This window comes from Acinonyx jubatus, chromosome D4 (assembly GCF_027475565.1).
Source record: "Acinonyx jubatus isolate Ajub_Pintada_27869175 chromosome D4, VMU_Ajub_asm_v1.0, whole genome shotgun sequence".
NCBI lineage: Eukaryota > Metazoa > Chordata > Mammalia > Carnivora > Felidae > Acinonyx > Acinonyx jubatus.
The window spans coordinates 20541146-20568469 of NC_069391.1; the positions used below are offsets into that span (position 1 = coordinate 20541146).

The 27324-nt window shown below is 50.9% G+C and overlaps 1 protein-coding gene across 9 annotated transcripts in view; it reads right to left on the reverse strand.

The window, feature by feature from the left end:
• RGS3 (regulator of G protein signaling 3) overlaps nt 1-27324 on the reverse strand; it is a 139898-nt gene that overhangs the window by 26634 nt on the left and 85940 nt on the right. For 2 of the 9 annotated variants that reach the window (XM_027034882.2, XM_027034887.2), the window contains one exon: nt 22105-24773. The exons of 4 other annotated variants lie outside the window; for them this stretch is intronic. In XM_027034882.2, the coding sequence (XP_026890683.1) occupies nt 24666-24773 (108 nt within the window). In that variant the 3' untranslated portion in view covers nt 22105-24665. Of the gene's footprint in view, nt 1-5874; nt 6065-6087; nt 6232-6273; nt 6656-22104; nt 24774-27324 lie in introns of those variants that run through there. 3 more of the 9 variants (XM_027034885.2, XM_027034884.2, XM_027034883.2) reach the window with 3 other exon arrangements.

Consider the following 27324-nt stretch of genomic DNA (forward strand, 5'->3'; position numbering starts at 1 on the left):
GGGGGGGGGCGGGGAGGGAGAGGAAGGTTACACGTGAACAGGTGCTTCACTAAGAGGTGGCCAATGAACATATGGAGAGGTCCCAAACCTCATTAGTCACCAAGGAAATGCAAATTAAAAAACCATATTTAGTTATCACAATGTCTAATACTGGTTGGTGTGGTGGTGGTAAGGATGTGGAGTAACAGCAGCTCTCTCCTACACAGCTCAAAGAGGGCAATGGTGTCAAACCTGGGAAATTATATGATAGTATCTACTAAAGCTAATTATATACCACTTTATGACTCAGCAGTTGTAAACCTTAGGTATTTACCCAGCAGAAAAGTAGATACAGCCTATCGAAAGACATCTATCAGATTCTCCAGAGCAGTACTCTTCATTTTAAACTCAAGCTGGAAACAAGCCAAATGTTCATCACCAGGAGAAATGAATAAATTGCAATATCGTCACACAACGAAATATCCTACAACAGTGAGAAGGAACGAAATAAAACTTCATACAGTTACGTTGACAAGTCTCATCATCAAAATGCAGACCCAAAGAAGTCAGCATAAAAGAGTGCATGCTTGGGGCGCATGGGTGGCTCAGTTGGTTGAGTGTGTACAACTTCCGCTCAGATCATGATCTTGTAGTTCGTGAGTTCGAGCCCCAAGTCGGGCTCTGTGCTGACAGCTCAGAGCCTGGAGACTGCTTCGGATTCTGTGTCTCCGTCCCTCTCTCTGCCCCTCCCCCACTCACACTCTGTCTCTCTCTCTCTCTCTAAAAAAATAAATAAACATTTTTTAAAAAGTTTTAAAAAGAGTGCATGCTTGGTGATTCCAGGTATACAAAGTTCAAAATCAGGCAACACTAATCAATGAGAGAAGGTCAGGACAGAGGTTATGTTTGAGGTGGTAGTGACTGAAAGGGGAGGGTGCAGGGGTATTTCTTGGGTACTAGAATATTCTATTTCTTGACCTGGAGAGTTTGTTCACTTTGTGAAAATTCATCAGCTGTATAGTTCCAACCATTTTGAAACTATGTTGCATTTCAACGGAGAAATTTATTTAAAGACAAACAAAAGCCCTCATCCTGGTGTCCCCCTGTTCCCTCCTTCCTCCATGAGCCCCTCTCCTTGGTGCACATCTCTGATAGCACATTCGGACTCCCCCAAAAGCCGCTGCACCACCTCCTGTTTCCAGAACACCAACTCCGTGTCAGACCCCACGCCAAGCGCCTCACTTCTCCCACATCATCTTGTTCAAGAACAGCCACCGTGAGGTGACACGCGAGTGGCACTCAGCCACTGCCACGACTCAGCGTTAGTGCACACGGAGCACTTTATGCACACACATCATCTCATTCAACCAGTGAGGCCGGGCCATTGCCTGAAGAGACTCAGGCAAGGAGAGAGAGGTTCAGTGTCTTGCCCAAGGGCACATAGCTGTACCATGCGTGGGAGAGCCTGTTCTCTCTCCAGTCCAGAGCCCACGCACCTGCACAAAGCACACTACACAGCCTCCCCCTGGGATTAGAAGGAACAGTGCCTGGAGACACACAGGTGATTTCTGTGGCTAGGCGGGAACCGAGCCTACACTGCAGAAGGGTGGAGAGACCGGGACAGAGACCTGCTCCTTCGATGGACAAGCACCCATGCATCCAGACTCAGCCTCACCTCCTGCAGGAAGTTTTGCTGTGGCTCCCAGGCTGGGTTGGAAGCTTCTTCAGGGTTCCCCCCTCCCCAACTGTCCGCATCAGAGCTGTGTTGCTACCATCCATCACATGCCCATCGTTGGCACTGGATTGAAGATTGGGCCCTTTATGTCTATACCTCTAGTACCTGGCCGATGCATGGTACCGAGCAAGTATTTAACAAGTGTGGAAGGGAGGGAGGGAGGCAGAGCAGACAAGTTCAGAGCTGTTACTGAGTGAGATCAGCTGGGAACTCCATTAATCAAGGTCTGAGCAGTGATGGTTTCAGTGTCCTGGATGGGCATTGGTTGCAGCCCCTGACTTAAGGAGAAGCACGGCCACACGGCCTTCCGTTCCATGGCCTTCCTCCCATCCCCGGCTGCCCCCACCTTACCTCCAAGGTTGTGGCCAGCCAGCTGGCTCCCAGAGGCTCTGCCCTGCTCTTTCTCCCCTCCCCCCATGTTCCCCGACCTTCTGCCACCGTGCCCCGAGAGCCTGATTCCACTATTGGCCTGAGGCTAACCCCACCAGGAGGTAACTGAGGACACCACAGAGAGCCCTGGCCACGCGGAGAAAGGCATGCCCGGTTCCAAATAACTTACTACACCCCCTGCCTTTCTAAGTTGGGAGCCGCTGACAGTTCCCCAGCAGCAGCCTGATCTATGGTGCCAGGTGCAAGCAGGCTGGCCCATCGCAGGCAAGGGAAGGGGACAAGCCCCGGGCCATCTGGAACAGAGAGCACACCTGGCAGCTATCCATACATCTGGAGTGATGGTCAAGGCCCACCACCAGAGAAAGAGGGTAAGAGGGTTTCCTGGGAGCCCCCGCCCTCTCCTCTGTGCCTGGAGGCTCCGATCTGCCAAGCACCTCCTGGCCCCAGCACCCCTCTCCCCAGTCCTGCCCCACCCCCACCCCAATCCCGGACGCCTGGGTGCAGCTGGCTGTGCAGGAGAAGGTGGAAGCAACCTGGGGCTGAGCCTGGCTGGCCTGCTGTGAGTGGCTCCAGCCTCTCTGGGCTTAGCGGGCTGAGCCATAAGCAGCCTTGTTTATCCCTGGGAGGAATGACGGTTTTCCCTGAGCAATGACATCTTGGAAACGGCCTGGCTCCACAAACAACAACAAACCTCCCAGCCCTGGCCTGGGCTCCAGCCTGCATGAGAAGGCCTCTGACCAAAACTGCCTGAATAACAGGTTAGGGGCTGCTTTCCTGCTAAGCCAGACCCTGGCCTTGACCAGTAACACTCAGAAGAGAAGAGGGTCTACAGAGACTCAAAGAACTGGGTGGCTGCAAGGTCCAGCTCCTGGTTGCTCCAAAGGGGAAACTGAGCCGGCGGGGGGGGCGGGGGGGGGTTGCGGAATTTTGCCTGAGATCATCCAGTGAGTAGGAGCTAGAATGTGCCTCAGTCTCTGGCCTGTTGGCCAAGCAAGAGCTTTCTCTACTGCACACAGTTTTTCAGAGGAAAGCCAGGTTCTAGCTGGTAAGCCAGAGGGGTTCTAGAAAGGAATGTGTCACTGGGGAGTCTGAAAAAGGGGGGACATCAAGATGAAAGCCAGGTACTCTGAGTCATCCAGTTGGTGTGACACAGAGATTTGATCTGGGGAACCGGAGACCTGGGTTCTCGTGCCCACTTGGCTGCTGAGTTTAACGTAACCTCAGGCAAGTCCTTCCTCCCCTGCCTCAGTCCCCTATCTGTCCAGAAAGCAAATGGACTCAGTCATCTCCAGGGCCTTGGGAAACTAAATGGGAAGAAGCTCTAAGAACCTCCAGGAACCCAGCTGGGCATGGGCACTCCCTCCTCAACTGTGCCTCTTCTGGGGAAGCCAGGCGGACCACTGGCTGAGAACCACCCTCACACAAAACCCCAGATCCACCTCCATGGTGGGGCCCCATCCCAAGGGGGCCCAAGCTCGGATCCAAACCGCTGCAGTCTGTGCAAAGGACCATGGACATTGCATTCAAAGCCGCCGAGGGGCGCCCCGGTGGCTCAGTCGGTTAGGCATCCGACTGCGGCTCTGGTCATGATCTCACGGTTCGTGAGTTCAGGGCCCATGTCCAGCTCTGTGCTGATAGCTCAGGGCCTGGAGCCTGCTTCTGATTCTGTGTCTCCCTCCCCTGCTCGCACTCTGTCTCTCTCTCAAAAATAAATAAAGATTAAAAAAAAAAATTAAAAAAAAAAAAAAAAAAAAAAAAAGCAGCCAGGGCTTCCCCTTCCATCCTCCATGGCCCAGACCCAGACCACGTAAACACCACCCAGCCCAGTATGACTCCTGGGTGGGCTCTCGAGACGGCGACCTCAGCCTCAGATAGGCTGAAAACAAGATTCTCCCTGTCCCACCTCCTGTCAAATCCCACCTCCCAACCCCTTGGCCCTGTGGCATCAAAATAGCCCCTTGGCCTCACACAGAAGCTAGGTCTCCTCCCAAGGGGCTCTGCACCAGGTCCTCAAGTTGATAGGGCCCACTATCTGCCACAAAGAGCGAGGAGGTGGGCAGAAGGAACTGACTTGGACGTCAGTGCTTGTCCTCAAGGAAAGCCCATCCTAGCCCTTTCCTACCATGTCCTGGGCCCCAGGCCCAAGGGACTCAGAGATGAAGAAGACCTAATAGGACACGAAAGCAATCACCCTGGGTGCCACCGCCAATGGAGAGACAGGTTCCAACAGCAGTATCTGCTCTAGTTGTAGAAATTTGAGTTCTCCAGGATCAAGACCTAGACAGAAGAGATGGGCTTTCCAGGCAGCGGGGATACGCACAAAGGCAAGAAAGCTGGAGGGTAGGATGGTTTCACTGATACCAAGTACTATCATCAGAAGCCCCCGAAAGGATTTCTGGTTCGAGGCCCCGAAGGCTTCCCAACAGGGGGTCACTCGCCTCAGCTGCCTCCATCTTCACTGTCCCCCTGGCTATTTCAGATGCCAGGCTGGGCCTGAAGCAAGCCCTGCTGTGGAACTTGGCTCCCTGAAGGGCCCGCCCTGGGCTAAGCCATGCCACGTGCTAGGGCTGGGGAAGAAGGGAGGTGCCCCTTGGCTGGGTGCAGAGGACTCCAGGGGCCCTGGTGGAAAGTTTGACTATGGCCGCAGTGCCCCAGCTGGGATCCACAGGCACTGGTGGGCAGGCACTGAAGCTCCTTCCTTCCTTCCAAGAGATGTACCCACTCCAGCCATCTCAAGAGAGGAGCCAGATAGCCCCCCGCCATAGGCCTGAGGGCAGCAGGATGTGGAAATTTTTCCGTGAAGGGGCCGGTGGCCCTGTACTTAATTAGGCATCTCAAGCCAGGAACGCGACATTCAGAGGGGAGGTACGCAGCTCAGGTAGGGTAATGGCACCCATGTATCCTGTCCTCACTGTTCCAGGAGACAGAAGTCCTCTATCCTGGTCCCGGCCAAAGACCTGCAGCGTGGACATGGCCCCTTCCCAATCAGGACCATAGGCCCTTCCACAGCTCTAAGGTCCCGGGGCACAAAGCTTCTTCCTGGACACCTCAGGACAAAAGTAGAGATGTGGGGCTTCCAAGTTGATAAAAGAATTGGCCTCTGTCCCCTCATAGTGGCTAGCTCTGCGGGGTGAGCAGGTCTGTAACAATTACCCCCTCCCTACAGATCTCAACTGGAGCCAAGGGAGCAGGTGCAGGACCTTTCCCAAGAGGCTCAGGAGGCAGAGCATCCCCGCTTGTGTTTCCTGTGTACATTTCAGCAGAAGTCTATCGAATCGCAGCCAAGCCCCCCCATTGAGATTGCCCTCCCCCAGACCACCTCCTTCCCAGACACAGAAGTAGGCAAAAGCAAACATCCCTGGTGCCTGGAGTACAGTCAGCATCCCTGACAGGATCACCAGCATGGCTGGCTGAACGCGCCCTCTCCAGGCAGTGTCCCAACTTGTGGTCACCAAACATTCCTTTCTCCCAGAAAGAAAAGCCGGCTGGCCAGCCTGGAAGTGGGGAGCAGCACACAGTGGTAGAATAGCCCTAACCCTGCAGGTCTTCGACCCTGAGAAAGACAGCGCGCGCGCGCGCGCGCGCGCACACACACACACACACACACACACACACACACACAGCTATCTCAGAGCATAATACACACGATTTAGTTGCAACATGCCATCAATGGCTGCCCTGGGGAGGAAACAATAGAAACAGGGGCATGGGGTGGCCTGGACAAGAGCCCCCCGCACACCACACACACACCCAGTCACCAAGGCACCTACCCAATTCACTCCGGCAGGGACCCAGGAGGCTCCTAGCTGCCGCTCCTACCGGCCAGCCCGCCAGCCCGGTCTCCACTGGGCTCCTCCCGCAGGCGGGCGGGCAGGCGGGCGGCCGTGGCTGTGGCAGCTCCTGGCCGCCCGGCCGCCCGTGTCAAGCGGCTGCCTTCCCCAGACAGAGCTCCTTTGTGTCAGCAGAGCTATTTATGGACTTACCCAAGTTCCCCAGGGGAGCGATACCTGCTGGGAAAAGCTGAACCAAATGACCAGGTTCCACCTCCCACATCTAGGTAGCGGTTTCAAAACCCTTGCATCACTCGCCCCTCCTCCTCTTCCTCCTCCTCCTGCTTGCCCTCCTCCTCTTCCTCCTCCTCCTCCTCTTTCTCCTTTCCAGACACACACCCTGTCCAGCCGGCGGCTGCCGCTCTGGGTTTCTTTCTTCCATCAAGTAGAAAACTCTGATTTCCCAAGCCACTTTCATCCGAGGAGGAGAGCGGGATGTCTCAGGAAGCGTTCTAGTCCTCGGCCAGCCAGTCCTTGAGCCTGCGAGGGGCCCCGGCTCCCGGGTTACATGCTCACACGCTCACGGGCCCTGGCTCCCCTGCGCCCGTCCCCAGGGCCTGGGCTGGGCCCCCAAGTGCCTCCCTGGAGGGAGAGGCATCCATCACTCACGACGGCGGCGGCAGCCCCGGGCACTGGGATCCGGAGCCGGGTGCACCCCACACGCATGCTGACGGCTCCCCCGGCTGGGGCAGTGCAAAGCCAGCAGCTGCTGCTCTGGCAGGATGGAGCCAATCGCCGGGGCTTCCCGTCACACCCCCACCCCCACACTGCTCGGATCCCGGCGCACCGCTGCAATTTAACTTGGGGGTCCTGCAGCCAACACTCCGCTGATTCCGAGAATGTCGCTGCCTTGGGATAGGGGAGCAACTGCTTCACTCAGCGCACAGCAGCACCCTCCAGTGTAGCTGGAGCTGAGCACTCTTGTATGTCAAATTCTGGGGAATCAGATGGACCGAGAGCATGGGGCTTCCTCCCCCACGGTACCATGGCTGGGAGGGGCACATTACAACAGTTCGGGAGTTAGGGCCACAGGTGAAGGAGAGACATCCCTTAACAGAGGGACCGTGGCAGGAGGGGGTGGGAGGCAGAAGAAAGAGCCTTGGACTAGGAGGCTGGGTATCACTGATCAAGTCCCTGTCCACCTCTGAGCCTTGCTTTCCACATCTGTAAAATGGGGCTGACAACCCTTGACCTGCCCACCTGTGGGATTCAGAGAGCATTCAATGATCCCATGTCAGGCATTATTCCCAAAACGTGAACTCAATTAATTCTCACAGCACCTTGTGAGGCAGGGGCTATTACTGCCCCACTCAATGGACAAAGAATCTAAGGTCCAGAATGACAGCAGACAGCGCCCAAATAGAGTCAGAGCAGCTAGCTGGCTGTCCAGCCAGGATTGAACACCAGTCGGGCCAAGTCCAGGCTACCCGCTCCTATGGTCCTTGCAGAGTTCACCACTGCAGGAGGCTGCTTTGCCAGCACTGAGCTGTCTGATGTCGTGGCAATGGCCACTGCAGTTGGTTGTCTGATGTCAGCAATCATGCTCTGGGTTATGCGTGGGGCCAAGGCTGGGGGTGCCCATCCCACAGCAGCCCCAACCTGAAAATGCTTTACTGCCGGACAGGCAGGCACCCTGGGGCGTCACACGGAAAAACTGACAGGCAGAAGGAGCCCCTGTGTTCCTTTCTCACCTCACCCCACCTTGGTGGCCCTGGGCTGAAGTGCTATCCTCTCCCTCTTACTCTTCCTGTGTTAGTCTCAATGGCTCTGAAAGTCTATCTATGCCCATCTCCCTGCCTCTGTCTCTGACTCCATTCCTGCCTTATCTCACACATACGAACATATGCATGCATGTGGGTGTAAGAAAACATCCTATATCAGGACCCACTTGGAACAGCCCTCATCTGAACAGGTCACTTACAGACTCCAACCAATACTTTGTCTTGTCCCTGGGGACAGAGCCAAGGCAGCCCTTGCAGGGCCCAAGAACCTTCCAGATTGGAAGACTATCATCCTGTAGGCTCCTGGGGAGCAGGGCCCACCTCATTCTAGGAAACTAAGAAGGTGAGTCCAAAAGAGTGCAGTTCCAGTGGGGCTGACTAGTGCCAAGGGTGGAATTTCTGGTGCCTGAGATAAGCTTGCTTAGGGTGGAGAGCCTGAATACAGGGTTCTCTAACATGAGAGGAGTCCCCAGGTCTCACCTGGGTCTTCACCTCTCAATCAACAAACTGTTCTGGAGCACCAACTACCCGCCAGGCTCTGTGCTGGGCCCTCGGGATGCAGTAGAGAACGGACAGACCGGGGCCCTGTACTCACAAAGTTCCTGAGGGAGACAGACGTCAGCCACACAGCCAGACTAGTGAGTTTGTAATTAGACACTGTGCCATCATGGGCAGAACAGCTCTGCCAGCCGAGGAAGCGGGGTCCAGAACAGATCCAGAATGTGTTCATCGATGCTCTGGACCACAAGGATAATGAGGAAAAGACCCAGCAGTTCAGCGCCCTGAGACCCAGGAGCCTGCCAGAGCAGGGGAGGAGAGCGCTTCTTGCCTAGGGAAGCCCACACAGCCACTGCTCTCTGCCTCTCCAGAGCTCCAGACACAAATCAGAGAAGCAGGTGGGCCTCCCGGTGTAGAGTCTGGGGCAGGAGAAGGAGTCATGGACACTCAGGCTATCTAAGCCAGAAAGGCCCTCGCAGGTTTCTCACTGCTATTCCCCATTTACAGACAGTGAAACTAAGGCCCAGAGAGGGAAAGTGACTTTTCCAAGGAAACAGAGAAACTGAGTGGCAGGGCTGGGACCAGGAATTAACTCTCAGTCCAGTGCTCCTTCCACTGCACCCCAATGCCTCTCAGATCTACATCAATGATGGTGCTGTTCAGCACAGGAGGAACTGGGGTCTAAGGAACGGCAAGATCTAGGTGGCCCACAGTTCCACCAGGATCGGCATCTGGGCACTCAGGGCCTGGGCCCCATTTATGGATCTACATATTTTATGTAACAAACACTGATTTGACACTTACTATGTGTCAGCACTGTTCAAAGCACTTGCCAATTATTGACTCATTAAACCTTCACAGCCCTATCAGAGATGATGTCTAATGGCCCCATTTTACAATTGAGTAAACAGAGGCAGAGAGATTATGAAACACTCTCAAGGTCACATACTAGTAAGTGCAGAGCCAGGGGTCAAGCACAGTCCACTGCGCAGGGCAGCCCTTGCAACAGACAAGCCCTCCAGCTATCCTGAGGAGCTGGCCGGCCATATGGCCCAATCATGCAGGCAAACTTCTCACTGTTCGGACAAGTTGGCAGGAGCTTCCAGGGCTAGGACCAGGGAGGGTCAGCAGGAAACCTGTGTGTATGCACCTCCCATTTCTGGGGCAGGGAGCAGCAGCCCCAGCCAAAGCCCAAGGCTCCAGAGAGGCCCCCAGGGAGATTCAGCAGCCCAGGCAACCCGGACAGGCCATTCCCCAGGGCCGCACCGCGGCCAGGTGTCCACCGGTTTCCCTTATTGCCTCCACTGCAACGTGCGTGGGGTTGTGTCCCCAAGACCTCATCATGAGCCCTGCACAAATGGAAACCCACCCCCTTCCTTTCTCCTGCAGACTCTACTTAAGGGAGGCCAAGTGTTGGCAATGCCCTCCTCAAGGAAAGGAGGGTACTTGCCAAAGGCTATTTAATAAGCTTCCCTGTCCTGGCTTCTGATCCAAAGTCCACTGAGATTTTTGTTCCGGGTTGGGAAGAAGGGTGATGCGGCTATGGCAGAAACCAGGCACAAGCCAGGGAGAGGTGTGGTCCCAGGAATTCCAGAGCATATGACAGACTAAGACCACCCCAGCCTCCACCAGCAGCTGCTCGGGCGTTCATTCTTCCCAGAACAGGAAGGAGCCAGACCTGTGCTCGGGTGTCGGGGCAGTGAAAGCCTGGGCTGGGGTATGCTGGCCCCACCTTCTACAGAGCCCTGTCTCTGCCCCAACGTACTATAAAAGAGGATGATGAGCCTGAGCTGCCTTAGGAAACTGTAGAATTATCTGTACACACCCACCCCAGCCCAAACTTTAACTCTGCTAACTCACTTAGGAATTTCTGGGCTCTTACTCATTGGGTCTCCCATCCCTAGTTTATTTATTTATTTATTATTATTTTTTAACGTTTATTTATTTTTGAGACAGAGAGAGGCAGAGCATGAATGGGGGAGGGTCAGAGAGAGAGGGAGACACAGAATCCGAAACAGGCTCCAGGCTCTGAGCGGTCAGCACAGAGCCCGACGCGGGGCTTGAACTCACGGACCGCGAGATCATGACTTGAGCTGAAGTTGGAGGCCTAACCGACTGAGCCACCCAGGCGCCCCTTTTTTTATTTTTATTTTTTTAAATTTTTTTTAACGTTTATTTATTTTTCAGACAGAGAGAGACAGAGCATGAATGAGGGAGGGTCAGAGAGAGAGGGCCCATCCCTAGTTTAGAGGTCTACAGATTCCATTTGGAATGGCCCTCCCCACAGAAGAGTAAGCTAAAACACATTTATTTGTTATTTCAGTGACCACTGAATCCCTACGTGCGCTGGAGCCTGTTCTCAGAATGGTGGACGCAGGCAGACAGGGAAGCAGCCTGCTCCCGAGATCTGACCTGGAGGATGAACATCGCTGATGCTGGTGCTGACACTGTAGGCAGGGACTGTCCTGCCTTGTTCTGGTCTCTGTGACCCTAATGCCAGGGGGCACGCTCTCCTACCACTTGCTACATGCATGTACCTGGATCTTCCTGGTGGCACTAGCCTTGTTCTTGGGGTCCATACTGCCAGCGGTGAGGTGGGACAGGACAGAGCAGGCATCCTCAAGTTCAAATGCACGGGGTTTCTGGCCTATAGTCTGCAGACCCGAGGTGAGACCCCTCCGCCTTACTGGCCTCAGCCTTCCATCTCTAAAATGAGGCTAGAGAGGGGTGTCCAGCGGGCCCAGCTCTGCTCCCCCACTTTCAGTGGCCAATCCCAGGTGCCTCCAGGCTCTCTCACTAAAGGAATGAGTTCAGTCAGTGGGTTTTAGAAAAAGCACAGGCTTTGGAGTCCAGAAAAAATATCTGAGTGTGACTTATCTTGGGCAAGTCATTTTAATGTCTCTGAGTCTCTGTTTCCTCGTCTGTAAAATGGGGCTATTACAGTCTGCCTCACTGGGCCCTGTGGAGGGCCAAATGAGCTGGTGCACGCAGAGTGGCCTGCACACGGTAAGTGTGTAACAACAAGGAAGTAACAATGTCATTATTGTGTTGTCGTTGTGGCTATGCTCTGAAAATGACCGAGTTCACCTTGAGAGGGCCGATGTAAAGAGTAAAGTTAAATGGGGGTGCCTGGGTGGCTTAGTCGGTTAAGCATCCAACTTCAGCTCAGGTCACCATCTCATAGTTCGTGTGTTCGAGCCCTGTGTCGGGCTCTGTGCTGACAGCGCAAAGCCTGGAGCCTGCTTCGGATTCTGTCTCCCGCTCTCTCTGCCCCTCCCCTGTGCACACTCTGTCTCTCTCTCTCTCTCTCAAAAAAAAAAAACATTAAAAAAAAATTTTTTTTAAGAGTAAAGTTAAATGTGACAATATCTGCAGAGGGTCTAATGGACAAGAAAGCCCTGACATGATGCCTGGCATGGACTAATAGGTGATAGTCATTACCATCTACTGAGCAACAGGTTCATCTTACACATGAGGAAACTAAGGCACAGAAAGGTGACATGGCAAAAACAGTGGCAAAACAGGCCATATGGCCCCACGGCCTGGGCTCTGAACCTGTGCACTCTGCTCCCAAGTCACGTTCCCCAGGCTCTTTCCTCCTCCTGCCATCCTCCTCTTCCTCAGCAACTTCAGACAGCAAGGCCGATTCCCAATCTGCTCACAGGAGCTAGATGCCCAACCACAAGGAGAAACCCGCACGCAGTAAAAGCCAGGAGACCAAATGTCCACCCGCAGAGCCGTCCCCGAGACTGTCCCTGGCTGGCTTCTGCCTCCAACCTGGGCACACATCGCTGTCACCTCAGTAGTGTCAGCCTGACCTTAGGCAGCTGCAGGGACACAGGTGGCTGAGGGCCTAGGCCATCTCCCTTCCTGACTGCAGCCCAACCAGCCTCATGCTGGTGGGAGACTTCAGGCTTTGGGGAGCGATCCCTAACCCACTGCGCTGTGCGAGCTCCAGGGTCAGGCCGGATCTGGACTACCAAATTCCTGGGAAGCCTTCAGCACAGAACCACCAACTCAGATATGTGGAGGCCAGCCCCGTGACCTTGGCTGCTAGACACAGTGCCTCCTTAGTCTGCTCGCTGCTTGGACTGCTGGGCTTAGGCCCAGGCCACTGCAAAAGAGGGTCGGCAGAGGAAATACCAGACTGAAATGCTGACTTTGCTGCTGTCTTCTCTGAGCTCCAGGGCAAGGACGATCCCCTCTCTGGGCCTCAGCTTCCCTGTTCCTAAAATGAGCACTGGGGTTTGACTAGGTCAGTGCTACTCAGAGTGTGGTCCACAGAATGGGACTGATCTGCAACTTCTTGTTACTGGTTTGCAATTCGGTAAGCAGCAAAATCAAGCGTTTGGAAACTTCTGTAGCAATTTCACACGGCCATGATACCCAAACGCAAGACCAGTGGACTGGGACTACTGAATAGGCTACAAGGCTGGTCCAGGTATTATCAAACCGGCATGGAGAATCACATGTGGTGTGAGTTTTAGAAAAGTATGAGGCTCGTCCCCACAGGTGGTTGAAGAAGCCTTGCTCTAAATGTTCTTGTTTCCACGAGAGCCCACGAACTAGGCCTCCATCACAGTACCTACACCTGCAGTCGGGATGCACGATCCTGTCACCCAAACTGTTCCCTCTCAACCGCTCCTGGTATGGAGAATGCCACCACCGTTCACCTGTTTGCCTGAACTAATACCAGCTGAAAGCCTTCCGGAAAAACTACCAATAGACAGCAAACAGCTAGAAAAAATCTGGTGACATTTCTAAATTCCCAAGATTGGAAAGAGAAATCCTGCTAGTTTCCATGAAGAAACCTTAGAGAATAAGCTGAGTGCTTGCGCTTCTTACAACACTAAAGGCTAGGATGACAGAGCATCACTCTCAGGTTTCTGGAGAAGAAGGACTCTAGTCGGATTCTCTCTACTTAGGAAAGGGATGACTCAAATGTGAAGGCAAATATTTTCAGACTTACAAAGACTAAGAAAGAATGCCACCCACAGACCCCTTCTGGAAAAATTACTTGGGAGAGCCCTCTAGAAAAAAAAAAAAAAAAAAGAATCAGAATCAAGGAGTCAACGAGACGGTGGGTACCTGAGAGATGGGGGAGGAACAAAACCAGAAACATTTATACACTTAACTGCTGATAACATAATTGAGGAGTTAAATGCAATTTAAATAAATGACTCTTTTTTTATGTTTATTTATTTTTGAGAGAGAGAGAGAGACAAAATGTGAGTGAGGAAGGGGCAGAGAGAGAGGGAGACATAGACTCCAAAGCAGGCTCCAGGCTCCGAGCTGTCAGCACAGAGCCTGATGTGGGGCTCGAACTCACAAGCCTTGAGATGATGACCTGAACCAAGGTCAGACGCTTAACTGACTGAGCCACCCAGGTGCCCCTAAATAAATGACTCTTAATAACAGGACTAATGTTTCAAAATGGTAAAAATCAGGAAAAAAAAAAAAAAAGAGTAACAGAAACTAAAGTTCCAGACGATTTCAACAATCCCTAGGAGGCACAGAGGAAAGCAAAGAGAAGTATGTGCTATCTAACACATTCACTCTGGGCAGTCGGAGGTGAGGACAAACTATTCTAGATCTGGTGTCATGGCTGACATTGAAATACATTTATGGAAAAGGTAAGGGTAAAACCCCTGGCAGACTAGAGTTAGGGTGTAGAATTTCAGAGGAAATTCTGCAGAATAATGGGAGGGCAGTCTTGTAACACAAGTGACACTTATCATGAAGCTATAGTAATTAAGTCTCAACCTGCTGTAGGAATAGATACATTAATGAGGAAATGAGGAGGGAGGTAAAACTTGAAAAATAAAACCATACCATTCAAGGGGGGAAGGAGTGAAGATTATATAATCCTGTGGTGAAGACCACAACATCAAAGGCAAATATATATATATATATATTTTTTAATTTTTTAATGTTTATTTTTGAGAGAGAGAGCGAGAGAGAGAGAGACAGACAGACAGACAGAGCTTGAGAGGGTAAGGGCCAGAGAGAGAGGGAGACACAGAATCTGAAGCAGGCTCCAGGCTCTGAGGCATCAGCACAGAGCCCGATGCAGGGCTCGAACTCACGAACCGCGAAATCATGACCTAAGCCAAAGTTGGATGCTTAACCAACTGAGCCACCCAGGCGCCCCCCCCACCACCAAAAAAAAACATTTTAAAAACCTTATAGATATATTAGTCATCAGAAAAATGCAATTCAAAACTACAGCGAGATACTACTTCAAACCCACCAGGATGGCTATAGTTTCTAAAATGGGAAAATAGCAAGCGTTGCTAGAGAGGCTATAGAGAAATTGGAAACTCTCGCTCGCACACTGGCAGTGGGGATACAAAATCATTCAGCCCCTTTGGAAAACAGTCTAACAAGTCCTCAAAAAGTTAAAGTTGCCATGTGATCCAGGGATCCCACTGCTAGGTATATATTCAAGAGAAATGAATACATGTGTCCACACAAAAGCTTGCACACAAGCGTTTATGGCAGCATTATTCATAATAGCAAAAAAGGTAGAAACAGCTCCAGTGTTCATCGATGGATGACCAGACAAATAAAATGTGGTATATCCATGGCTCCATCCATCCATGAAATAGGCTTCAGTCATAGAAATGAAGCACTAGCACCTGCTCCAATATGGATGAACCCTGACAACATGATGCTAAATGAAAGAAGCTGGTCACAAAAGACCAAATATTATAGGATTCCATTTATATGAACTGTCCACAATAGGCAAGCCCACAGAAAGTGTCTTAGTAGCTGCCTTGGGCTGGGGTAGATGAGGGATGACAGCTAAAGGGTATGATTTCTTTTGGAGATACTGAAAATATTCTCATATTGATTGTGGCGATCGTCGTACATGTCTATGAATACACCAGGAAAAAAAACATTGAATTATACACTTTAAATGAATGAATTCTATGATATAGGGATAAGATCTCAAAAATCTGCTATGAAAACAATTTATAGACATGACTGACTACCTATCAATCCAAAACCATCTAAAACATTATTTTAAAGAATAAAAAAATAAAACACAAAAAATCCTTATTATATAAAGAGCTGTTGTCAACTAATAAACTATAAACAGCCCAGTTAAAAAAAATGTGCAAAAATACTTGAACAAGCAACTCACAAAAGAGACAACATAAATGACTAAAAGGCATATAAATAAATATTCAACATCTCCAGTAATCAAAGAAATTATCCTCCTTAAAAATGTAACAATGCATTGTTGGTGAGGCTGTGGGGAAATGGGCATTCTCTCACCCAGACTCCCAGTTTACTTGGGACTAAAGGGTTTCTCAGCAAGCAGAACTTTCTGTGCTAAAAAGGGAAAGTCTTGGGCAAAGCAGCATACACAAGTCAATGTAAAGTTCTTTTTTTTTTTTTTTAATTTTTTTTTTTTTAACATTTATTTATTTTTGAGACAGAGAGAGACAGAGCATGAACCGGGGAGGGGCAGAGAGAGAGGGAGACACAGAATCTGAAACAGGCTCCAGGCTCTGAGCTGTCTGCACAGAGCCCGACGCGGGGCTCGAACTCACGGACTGTGAGATCGTGACCTGAGCCGAAGTCGGACGCTCAACCGACCAAGCCACCCAGGCGCCCCAGTAAAGTTCTGATCAAAAGGGAGCATGGGTGGCTCAGTCGGTTAAGTGACCAACTCTTGATTTCGGCTCAGGTCAGGATCTCACGGTTCCTGGGATCAAGCCCCTACCACTGCCCACCCTGTCAGTTCTTTGCTGACAGCAAGAGCCTGCCTGGGATTCTCTCTCTCCCTCTCTCTGCCCCTCCCTTCCTCTCTCTCTCTCTCTCTCCCTCTCTCTCAAAATAAAATAAACTGTACTGATCACTAAAAAAAAAAAAAAGTACTGATCATAGGGGCACCCGGGTGGCTCAGTCAGTTAAGCATCTGACTCTAGATTTCAAGTCATGGTCTCATGGTCTTGAGATCAAGCCCTGCATCGGGCTTTGCAGAGTGTGGAGCGTGCGTGGGATTCTGTCTCTGCCCCTTCCTTCCTAGTAAATAAAGTTTAAAAAATAAAAATAAGATACTGATCATAAATCAGTACAACCATTCCAGGGAGTCTTTTGGCAATAAGTATCAAGAACCTTTTTTATATAAATACATACCCTTTGGCTTAGAAATTCTGCTACCTGGAATTTATTCGAACAAAATATTCATTCATTCAACAAATATTCGTGGAAGGTCAAACATGTACATACTAGATGATGCTGGGGATACCAAGAAGTACCTATAAGGATTTTTATCTCAGGTTTTTGTACCAGTGAAAAATTGGAAACAACCTAAATGTTGAATGACTGGAGATTATTTAAACAAAAATATTTCACCTACTCAATAACATACTCCCCAGGCACTGAAGATGATGTTGTAGAAGAATATTTATTGACATGGAAACATGGATACACTACGTTGCCAAATGGAAAAAAAAAAAACAAGTTAGAAAGTTGTGTGCATCAGTAACCCCAGTTTGCAAAGTAGATATATGTGTGTAGAAACAAATGCCTGACAGGATACACCCCAAAATGTTAACAGGGATTATCTCTGGGTGATGGAATTAAGAGTGAACTTCATTTCCTTCTCCTGGTTCGACTGTATTAAATGTTTTCTTCATAATAAACATGAATCAGTTTTGTAACAACACAAAAAAAGTCAACTGCATTTAAAAACAACAACAAAAATAACAACAACAACAAAAAACCCCAAAAAACCACCTGCCATGCCTCCATCGGAAGAAGCCCCAGGAAAGGAGGTTGCAGAAAGTCAAGCGTGTGTTCACACTTGATCTGGCAATGGCAGCTACCATTACTGAGTACCTACTACATGCCAGGCACTTTGCAGGGACCATCCCCTCTAATCCTCACAAGAATCCCATCAGCATCTCATCTGGCAGATTCGAGTTGATCCCCAGTAATTGCACAGCGAATGAGAAGCAGTGCTGGGGTTGGAATGCAGGTCCCTGCCTCTACCGTGGCTAAGTCTGCTTGCTCCTGAGGAATGGCAGAGAAAGGTCCTGAGCTGGTAGGCCCTCTGTCCTATAGGCCCTTGTCCACCATCCCTGCAGACAGTCCAGGGGGCGACAGAAGAACAAGTTAGCAAGGGTGGGGACACCAGCAAAGGGAAGGCCAGCTGGCAGAGGTCAGGGTTTGGGGCAGACTAGCCGGTACTCCTCGCCTGCTGGGCGACTTTCAGGAAGCCCAACCACATCCGGCCCCAGGAGTTCCCAGGCCCTGTGAACGCCCAGAGGCAGTAAGAGAAAACCTCACAAGGCCTGAAGCTGCCCTGCTAAAGAAGCAGGAGGAAAAGAGTCTGCCAGCTGGGACCTTCTCCCTGGGCTTGACGATTCTGGCCAGTCCTTTCCCCTCTCTGGGCCTACAGGACGGGGTGTGAAGGCTGATGGCTCCAGGACCCTCCCAGATCTAAGTCCTCTGAATCTCTGGCCCTTCCTCACATAGGGCCCAGCAGGAAGAGGAAGGGGGTGAGGCACCCCACCCAGCTCCCAAAGGAGCCCCCTCCTCTTCCCCTCAGCTACATTCCCACCACTATTTTTAGAACAGACCACAGGGAGCATCTCCACCAGCGCTGCCATGCCCAGAGCTCCAGGTAAAACAGCGGCCCCATTCATTCCACTGCAGCAAGAACACACCCGGAATTTATAGACCAGCCAGCTGACTAGACAACCTCTTCCCCTGGACCATGAGCTGGACCATTTCCTTCTCACTATTTCCATTACAGCCCGAAGTGGTGACTTACTTTTCCTAGTGACAACACAGCTGAGTGAGACAAGGGGAGCATCTCTAGGACAATCTGTGCCCCTCCCTGCCATCAACCTGGCCGAGTCTTCAAAAGTCATTAAAGAGGAGCAAAGCTAGCGGTTTGCATCCTACTTAGAACTCTAGACCAACTGCTTGGCCCTTGGCCAAGTTCTTACCCCTCTCTTGGTCTTGATTTCTTTTTCTTCTTCTTTTTTTTTTTTTAAATTTTTTTTTCAACGTTTTATTTATTTTTGGGACAGAGAGACACAGAGCATGAACGGGGGAGGGGCAGAGAGAGAGGGAGACACAGAATCGGAAACAGGCTCCAGGCTCCGAGCCATCAGCCCAGAGCCCGACGTGGGGCTCGAAATCCCGGACCGCGAGATCGTGACCTGGCTGAAGTCGGACACCTAACCGACTGCGCCACCCAGGCGCCCTTTCTTCTTTTTTTTTTTTAATGTTTATTTTTGAGAGAGAGAAACAGAGCATGAGTGGGGGATGGGCAGAGAGAGGGAAGCACAGAATCTGAAGCAGGCTCTAGGCTCTGAATGGTCAGCACAGAGCCCAATGCAGGGCTCGAACCCACAAACAGTGAGATCATGACCTGAACTGAATGAAGTCAGACGCTCAACAGACTGAGCCACCCAGGCGCCCCAACTTGGTCTTGGTTTCTATAAATCAGCTTATTAATCAGTTGATCTTGGTGTAAGAGGAGGGATGATTTTCAGTTCCATGTTCCCAGGGTCTATGGTTCTATCAAAATTCTAGTGGTTCATAAAATAAACGCTACATTCATCTGCTTTGGGATATGTGCCGAGTCGTGTTCCCAAAGTCCATCTGAGAGTTGATTAGGGTCTCGGAATGCATTTTCCCCCTGATATCAGTGTTATAAATGGTGGTCAGCTTCCTAGGCTAGCCCACTGAACCCTTAATGTTCTTCCACAAGGACCAACAGAACACCGTAACAGAAAACCACGGACATTTCAAAGATACTGTCGTAGAAAGTTTACCTGCAGCAGGGTTTGAGTACAAGAAGATGCACAGTAAAGTCAACGAAACAAGTCAATGGTGACTTCTGGGGAAGTGTCCAAAGGAGAATCTCACCACATGAGAAATGAAAGGCACTGCATATTGATTACTGCAGATTTCACTTGAAAGTTAGCTTAGGCCATAAACTCAGTAGTTGGGAAAGTTAAACAACATACGTGCATACATATATATGTGAAGTTCAAACAAAAGAGTGCAGTGCATAGAAAGGAAGAAGGAAGAGGGGAAGACTCTGGGTTGGAGAGCTCCTTGTAACTGGCTTCCCAGGGGCCAGCCTGGAAGGAGGCATCTCTGGGTGGGGAGGAGGCAGGAGTGTGTTTATAATGTGGGTACCGGTGATGAGGAACCTTCCCATATAAAATCCACAAGTATACCTATGTGTCACGAGTACGTGATGAATATCAGCCACGTACAGCATTTGTATATATCCATGCGCATACACCCTTGTTTCAATGTGAAGACCAAAATGTCTTTTCTTTCTTCCTTTAATGTGCTATTAAAGTCCTGAGGCTTTGAAGATGACTCCTGAAGATCACCTACATTCAACTCCCTCATTTTTCTTGGTAAAGAAAACAGATGATCAGAGAGATAAAGCAATTTGCACAAAGCCACACGGTGAGTTACCAGCAAAATCAGGATTCGAACCAAGACCTTCAGAATCCTGCTCCAGTTTTCTCTGAGGGAAAGGGGCTCAGGGAGAAGGGAGCCCCACACACCGGGGGAAGAGAACTATGAGAGCAGTTCTGGTCAGTTCTCCTTCGCCTCCAAGCATGCCAGGAGTCAGCACAGAATACGGTAGTATCTATGACCCTAAAATGAACCTGGCCAGATTGCTTAATAAGCTAAGTGGGGATCCAGGCTATGGTCTCACAAATTGGAGGTACAACAGAGAAAGCTTTGAGACAAGAGAGTCAGGAGACCTGACTTCTAACTCTGACTTGGCCACTAACTTGTCCCATGACCGTGGCCAGGTCACTTCCTTTTTTTTGAGCCTCAGTTTCCTCATTTAAATTCTAGAATATGAGAGGCTTGAATCATATGACCCAATTCAATTCTATAACATCTACTGAGCATGTACTAAGGATGGGACAGTCACAGAAGAAGAAATAAATAAGATTATGACCTCCACTGGCTCCCAAGGAGCTCAGTCTTGCAGATGAGACATATCTGCTTAACACACTGTGCTAAGGATGAACAAAATACCATGGGAGCACAGAGAAGGAAGCCATGACTTCTGATGCACGCCTGAGAAAGGTGTCTCAGGAGAGTGGCCAAACCTTAAAGGCTGAGGATTGTGTCTGACAGGGAGAGCAGAGCAGGGCAGGCAACCTTGGGTGGAAGAAACAGCCTAAATGTGAATGTGCACCAGGAGTTAGAAGGGGAAATAATGCAGCATGGCTGGGCTGCAACCACAAAGCAGGAGTACAGTGCACCCAGGAAGAGACTTGAGGTCCACACCGAGACCTAGGCTTTACTCTGACAACAGCTTCCCAAATGGTCTGGACACAGCTTGGATGGTCTGTGATTGCCGGGAAGCAGTAGCACAGAGCAGTCAAAAGCAGGTGCTCTGGAGCTGGGCTGCCATGTACCAATCTAGCCACCCTAGCTGTGTGTCCTTGGGCAAGTTTCTTAACTTCTCTAAGACTCAGCGTCTTTATCTACCAGTTGGGTGTAACGAGAGTAGATGTATAACGGGGACGATGAACCTCATGAGGCCATAGTGAGGATCAGAGGGACAACATAGATCACCGTATAACTGCTCCCCGAATCACCTAGTGTTATTATTCTACCCTTAAACCAAGGATAAGGAAACAATTGCAGGATGGTGGCTCTGCTCAGAGAAAGGCTTAAGGGAAGATAAGGTCAAGAGAGGATGGAAGGTAAGGTCATGCTGTCTTCATTAAGAGCGAAAACAAGAATAGCGCCATAGCCGAGGCAAAAAGCAAGATGGTGAAGCAAGTGGTCTGTCCGTAGCCAAATGGGCCTCAAGCAGCAGAGAGAGGAGAGCTGGAGAGATGGGAAAACGGTTGAGCTTTTCAGGGAAAAGACTGTGCTTCCTGAGGGGATATCTGAAATCCAGTCCAATTGATTCCCAGGTACTTTTGGTTGAGACTTGGAACCAGTCAATTAGCAAAATCTGGGCCCACAACCCAGAGCAGACTTTTCCCACCCTCAGCGAGGCTTGAGTCAAAGGCCTGCTTCCAAGACTCATGTTCAACCATACCAGGTCCTGAACCTGAAGCTGTCCCTTTCTGCCTTTGGCCACAGTTCCTTCGCTGCTGGGTACCCAATACTGTGTCTGCTGATCCTCTTAAACACCAGATTCAAAAGGGGAGGGGGCATCAGCCGACCGTGCCGGTGCCCCTGTGATCCCGTCTTAAGGAGCTCCACCCCGCTTTTCATATCAAATCTGGCATGAAGCTCCTGATCTTTTCTGGGCCACCCCTCAGACACACAAACTTTGGAAGCTTGTTCTCTGCGATATGGAGGAGATGTCTCATTCATTCGTCCTAAAGCATCTCTTCCAGAGCTTAAAGGGCCATGGCTTCTACATGAAGGCTATCACCCTCCTGCCTCTTCCAGGAGATGATTGATTTCTCTACTTCCATCCCTAAAAAGTAGAACTTTGCATCTGGGAACAGCAATGGGTTAGGGCTGAAAGGCTTTGGTTTGAAGACTAGCTCAGCCTCTTACTAGCTGTGTGACCTTGGATATATCATTTAACTTCTACGAGTCTTAGTCCCTTTCATCTATACAGCGAGGCTGCTGGTGGCCTGGGGAGATAATGCCTGGGGACCCCAGTCGCTATCTCAGAAGCCCCTGCTGTCCCTGTACGGAACCCTCCCACAAATTCCCTCTGCCTTCACTAGGTGCCGTGTGTAAGAAATGAGGGCTTTGGTGGCAGAATTTATGAAAAATATTTTAAAGAAAGAATTTTTTTTACAAGATGTCCATAAATAAATGTCATCATGATTTCCAATAGGTTCCAGCTCCCAAAGGGTCAAAAGGCCAGGCCAGCAGAGACTGGGCATGGCTGTTTACAGGAGAGACAGAGTTTCAAAAGACCCAGTGCCTGAGACATAAGCAAACACAAAAACGGGACCAGAGGGTGTGAAGGAAACTTAAGGGATCACTTTGTATTCAAATCTCACAGATGGCCTTTTCAACAATAAATGGTTGTGCTCCCATCCTCCCAGCTCCCAAGCCCCAGACACCAAACGAAGACAATTGGACCATCAGGAAAGAGGCCATTGTGTAGGCTTCTCAGCATGATTTATGTGGAGGGCGGGGCCCAGCCATGTTTCCCGTGATTATGACTCTCAGATGCACTTTCGATAGGATGTTCATCATCTTGGATGGCTGGGACGGACCGGGATGCCGAAGAGCAGTGGCCACCCGGTCATGTTTCATCTTCTCCAGCCCATGAAGCCAAATGAATTGTCTTATCGATTTGAGAGGCAGAGCAGCAGTGGCGCTGGGGCTCACCACAGTCACCGGGAAGACTGGCCCAGGCCCTCCAGGAGCTGACGTCTGCTCCCCCTGGAAGTGGCTAGGCCTAGGACCCCAAGTCAGCAGCTTGTCAGGACCGGATGGGAGGAAAGCCCTGTCCCCAGGGCTCGGTGTTATGTTCTCGTTCTCCATTTCAGAGAATGGCCAGGGTTCCTGTCCTCTGCACCTGTCTGGTGGACAGAGGTAGGTCACCAGGTCTGGGAGAGTCAAGGTCGCTGCCTTCCCAGACAGGCGATTCTCCTGGGCCTCACATTCCCCTTAATGTCATTTTATAAGGGAATCAAATGAAATCAAAGTGCAGCTTGCTGTCTGTGCAGACGCAGCCACTCCACCTCTCAGAATTAACCCTGCGGGCTGAGTCCTGGCTGACAGATTCTGTGTATCAGTTGCCCCACTGCAGCCCCAGCCTATTCCCCTGCGGGGTGGGGGCATCAGCCTGGTCACTGGCAGATACATCCCATCCCCTGTTCAGGGGATGTCTGATCTTGCCTAAATGGAAGGTGATGGACATAGTCTCTTCTGGGCCATGCTTCTTGGAGTTCAAGTGGCCACAGCAGCTGAGCAACCTCACCAGGCACAAGAGCCCTCTCTAAAGACACTGAGACGGTCTTCTAGGACACAATGCAGAGACCACCCAACGTCCAGGGGCTTCTCTGGTCTGAGCCATCTCTCTAGCCTCTTTGACCCCCTTTTTCTATGCAGGTGACTATGGTCCTACACATACCTTTTGTGTACGAGCTATGTCACTCAGACCCGTGACCTTGGGCTTCCCTACCTCTAGGTCTTGACAGTTAGAGAATTGTATGAGAGCTGTCCAACCCTGGGCTCCAGGCAGTGAGCCGGCAGGGCTCTAATCAACGTCCCTTAGTAGGTCCTAGTAGGTCACTGAGAGAGCAAGACAAAGTAGAGGAGAACAAGGGGAGGTGGGGGGCAGGGAATTCTCTCTTCTTATCCCAGAGCCTCCACCATATCCAAGGGTCTGGAAATTCACATACCTACCTCCCCAACCACTACCTAGGACAGGCAACCATTGCCCCTCAGAAGGGTCCTAGGTCCTACCTAGGATAGGCCACCAAGCCCCTGGAAGACTGAAGGGACCCCCTAACTCATCTCTTCCTACCCACTTGGATGCCTCCTTGGGCCCTCTGATCTTCTAGAAATGTCCCTGAGACTGACTCCCTTTCTCAAAGCCTTCAGTGGCTTCCCACTGTATCTAGAATGAAATCCGTAAAACATTAACCACCATGGCCCTACACGATCTGGCCCTCAGTCATCTGGTCCGCCTCTTCACTCAGCTCTAGCCACACTGGCCTGGCTTCTGTTGGCCCCAGCACACCAACCTCCTTCCCATCTCTCCTCTCCACAGGCTTTTCCATTTGCTGGAACACTCTTTCCAAAGTCTGACTGGCTAACCCCTTCCTGGCCTGCAGGTCTCAACCTAAAAGTTATGATATATTCACTGCCCCCCACCAACAACCCCCCACACACAGCAACCTAAATAATATTTTCTCTTAAAGGAATCTTTTTCTTCGTAGATGATCAGTTTGTAATCACGTGTGTGCATGTGTGTATGTGTTGGTGTTGATCTATTTAATGCTCGCTCCCCTACCAGGACTGAAATCTTGACAGAAGCAGAGACTGTGTCCACCTCATTCTCCACAGAACCCTCAGCTCCTAGCCCAGAGCCTGGCATAAAGTAGATGTCCCCAAAATATCCGCTGAATTAAGAAATGAATGAATGAGTACAGATGCAAAATAAGTGAATGAGTGGAGATATCTTCTGGCAGTGGAGGACGATGAGATTGTTCTCCATCAGGGCTGACCTCTGCCAACCTCTCTCCTGTTGCCCCCAAGGCAGGCACTGGAACCACAGGAAGCCCAGATGCTATTTCTTCTCCTTCTTCCTTGTAGGGAAAAGGTTTGAGTCTTCTCCTTTTGGGACCTTCTGATGCCAGTGTGCATGTACCCACAGGGCCTCTCATACCACTGTGGTCCTTCTGATGCCAGTCCACACACACCTGTGGGGCCACTCCCTTCAGATGACCCGAGGCCCACCATCTTGGTCCTCCGTTTTGGGTCCAGTTGAGGTGAGGTTACTGTGTGGTAGGGGATGCCCAAGAAAGGGTTAAGTTGCCAGAAGCAGAGTCCCGCCCTTGGGTTTGCTCAGCCAATCAGAGTCTGTCCTGATGAGGTAAAGCTTCTATCCTGGGTAGCATTGGTTGAGTTGGCAGGCCCCATCTCCTGCTGGAGAGAGCCATAAGGGTGGAGTTTCTGTGGAACCAGACAGAACTGGAATTAGCTCGCTGTCTACTCTGGCCAGGGCTGCCTGACTCCAGGACCTGCCCCTGTTCCTTTCTAAGGTGCCCAGACAGACCCTGGCATCTCCGGGGCCCCGCCTCTAGCTGACCAGTGGAAACGACAAGGTGGCATGCACTTCGGCGTCACATCTGGGAGAAGTCTCACAGCCAGAGCAGACCCAGGAGGTCTCAGTTTCCCTGCCTGGGCCCTGGAATACAGCAGGTGGTTACCAGGAAGTGGCATGGAGCGATCATCGCATGAGCGCAGAGCAGCAGCATTCAGCTTCAATTAAGCAAGGCCACTAGATGAATCTTCCTATACAGACAGAGCTTTAAAATAATGATAATAGCAGCTAGTTCATAGAGTTCTTCTTGTGTGCACATTGCATGAGTTAATCCTCACGAGAACCCTGTTAATCCGTCCACTTTCCTGATGAAAAAACTGAGTCTCAGCAAGGCTCGGTGCCTCCCCTGAGGTCACAGAGTGGTAAGAGTTTACGTTTCCCATATCGCCTGCCATATTATTATTGAGCAATCTGTTGGCATATCTGTCTCCACCACCGGACTGCGATCTCACAGGGAAAGAGTGTGGCAGATCCGTCTGCGCATTCGCACCATCGAGTCAGGGAGCACCCTGAGAACAGAGCGGGTACTGCATCGCACTCCTCTCATACCTGATGGCTGTCGGGAGCCCACTCTCCTCGGAGGCTTCCCGTCGCCCGGGCCAGTGCTGTGCACGTGGTGGGGGCTCAGTGGAGGTTCACCGAGCAAACAATCGATGTGCAGCCGTGACCCCACTGGACCGCTCTTAGGTCCCATCGGGCACCGCCTTTAATAAGTGGACTGCCACTCCCAGTCACCTCTGCCCCATTAAAGGAGAGTTCCATAGGACAGGTCTCATCCATCTCTGTGACCCCAAAGGACCTGACCTAGCATCTGGCACAGAGCTGGCATTTATCATGTATATTTGATTGAATAACCAAAATAATATGCAGTGGTCTCTCCCTACTGGCTCAGAACCTCAGTGGCCACAGGCAGGACCACCTGTGAGTTATTCTAGATTAGAAGCATCATAGCACTCCCTGTGGCAGGGAGTCTAGTAAAAGGTATCCCAGGCAGAAGAAAGGTAGGTTCCCTCCAGAAACAGATAAAGAAGCAAGTGGGCGGGGTTCTGATAAGAAAGAAGGGTGTGGTGGGCAGAAGGAAGCTGGGTCATTCATTTCTACAGAGAGAGGGAGAGCTCATACAGGCCGACCCGACCCGGAGCCTCCTCCCCACCACGGTCAGCTCAAAGTGAGCCGGAGAAAGGCAAGGGGGCCCCCAGAGAAGGGGTGGAGGCTGGACACTGACTGCCTCATTGTGTCCACGCTGCCACAGCCGGATCCTCCCTTCCCCACCAGCTGCAACCCACAGGCACCTCAGACACAGCACAGAAAGCCTGTGACCGCCGCACCCCCAAGAGGGGAAAGAAAAGCTCTGGGCCCTAAAGGCAGCAGAGTCGACAGGCAGTCAAGTCATGTGGAAATCCGCAGGGTCTGGTTCCCTGATGGAGACTGGATGAGCCCAGGCCCTCCAGGATCATCTTCCATGGTAAGCTTTCATGATAATCACAAAGCTCCAAGAGCTAGAAAGATCCATCTGACCAATACATGAGGGACCACTGAGGAAGAAGCTGCCAAAGGTCACAGAGCAGGCGGCGGTACCTGCATCTATGTTGTCCTTTGCATCCACCTTCTTCCCGGTCCCTCTACCTTTCCCAACAAGCATTTCACATTCAGGGCATCCCATTTATGTTTCACAAATCTGGGAAGAACTTTGTGTTCCTTGAGATGTTTGAAGAGTCCCTCAATCCAAAGTGCCAGCAAACGCTGTTGAACAGGGTTGAGAAGGGGCAGCATGAGACTTTGGGGAGCTGTCTTGCAAACCCCTCCTCCCCCGGAGAGGCATCTGAGTTAGGGCAGGGAGCAGCCTGGCCAGCAGTTTCCCTTGTACAGCAGAAGGTGGAGCATTCCCAGAAAGAACAAAGAAAAGGTGTTTTTAAAAAAAAAGGCATGCTACTCAGTCAGGACGAATTGATCAAGTGGGACTCTTTCTGCCTGAAAAGCAAGAAGCTGGGGCCTGAGTGCTGCTTGCTTGGCCTTCCCTTTTCTGTCTCCCTGGAGGTCAGCAACCTTAGCAGAAAGGCTGTGGACCAGCCCTTGGCAAAGACATCCGTGGTCACCTCTGAGGCTGCCAGGACCTGGTAGAGCTGAGCACTGGTGGATAGCTGCTGGGCCAGCTGGACGGCCACCAGGCCACTCTACGGGATGAGAAAATCATATTTACCGGAACTTCTCTCAGGGAGCTTTTTGGAAGAGACGAGAAGAAACAAGTTGCTAAGGCTCTTTAAGTGTATATGCCGGGGGTGGGGGGTGAGGGAGCTTGCGCTTGAGACCCCAAGGGGCTCACCTAACAAAAGATGCTTACATAACTCCCTTCTAAGGAGTGAGCCAGTGGGGTGTGCAAGGGCTGGGGCAGGGCCCCAT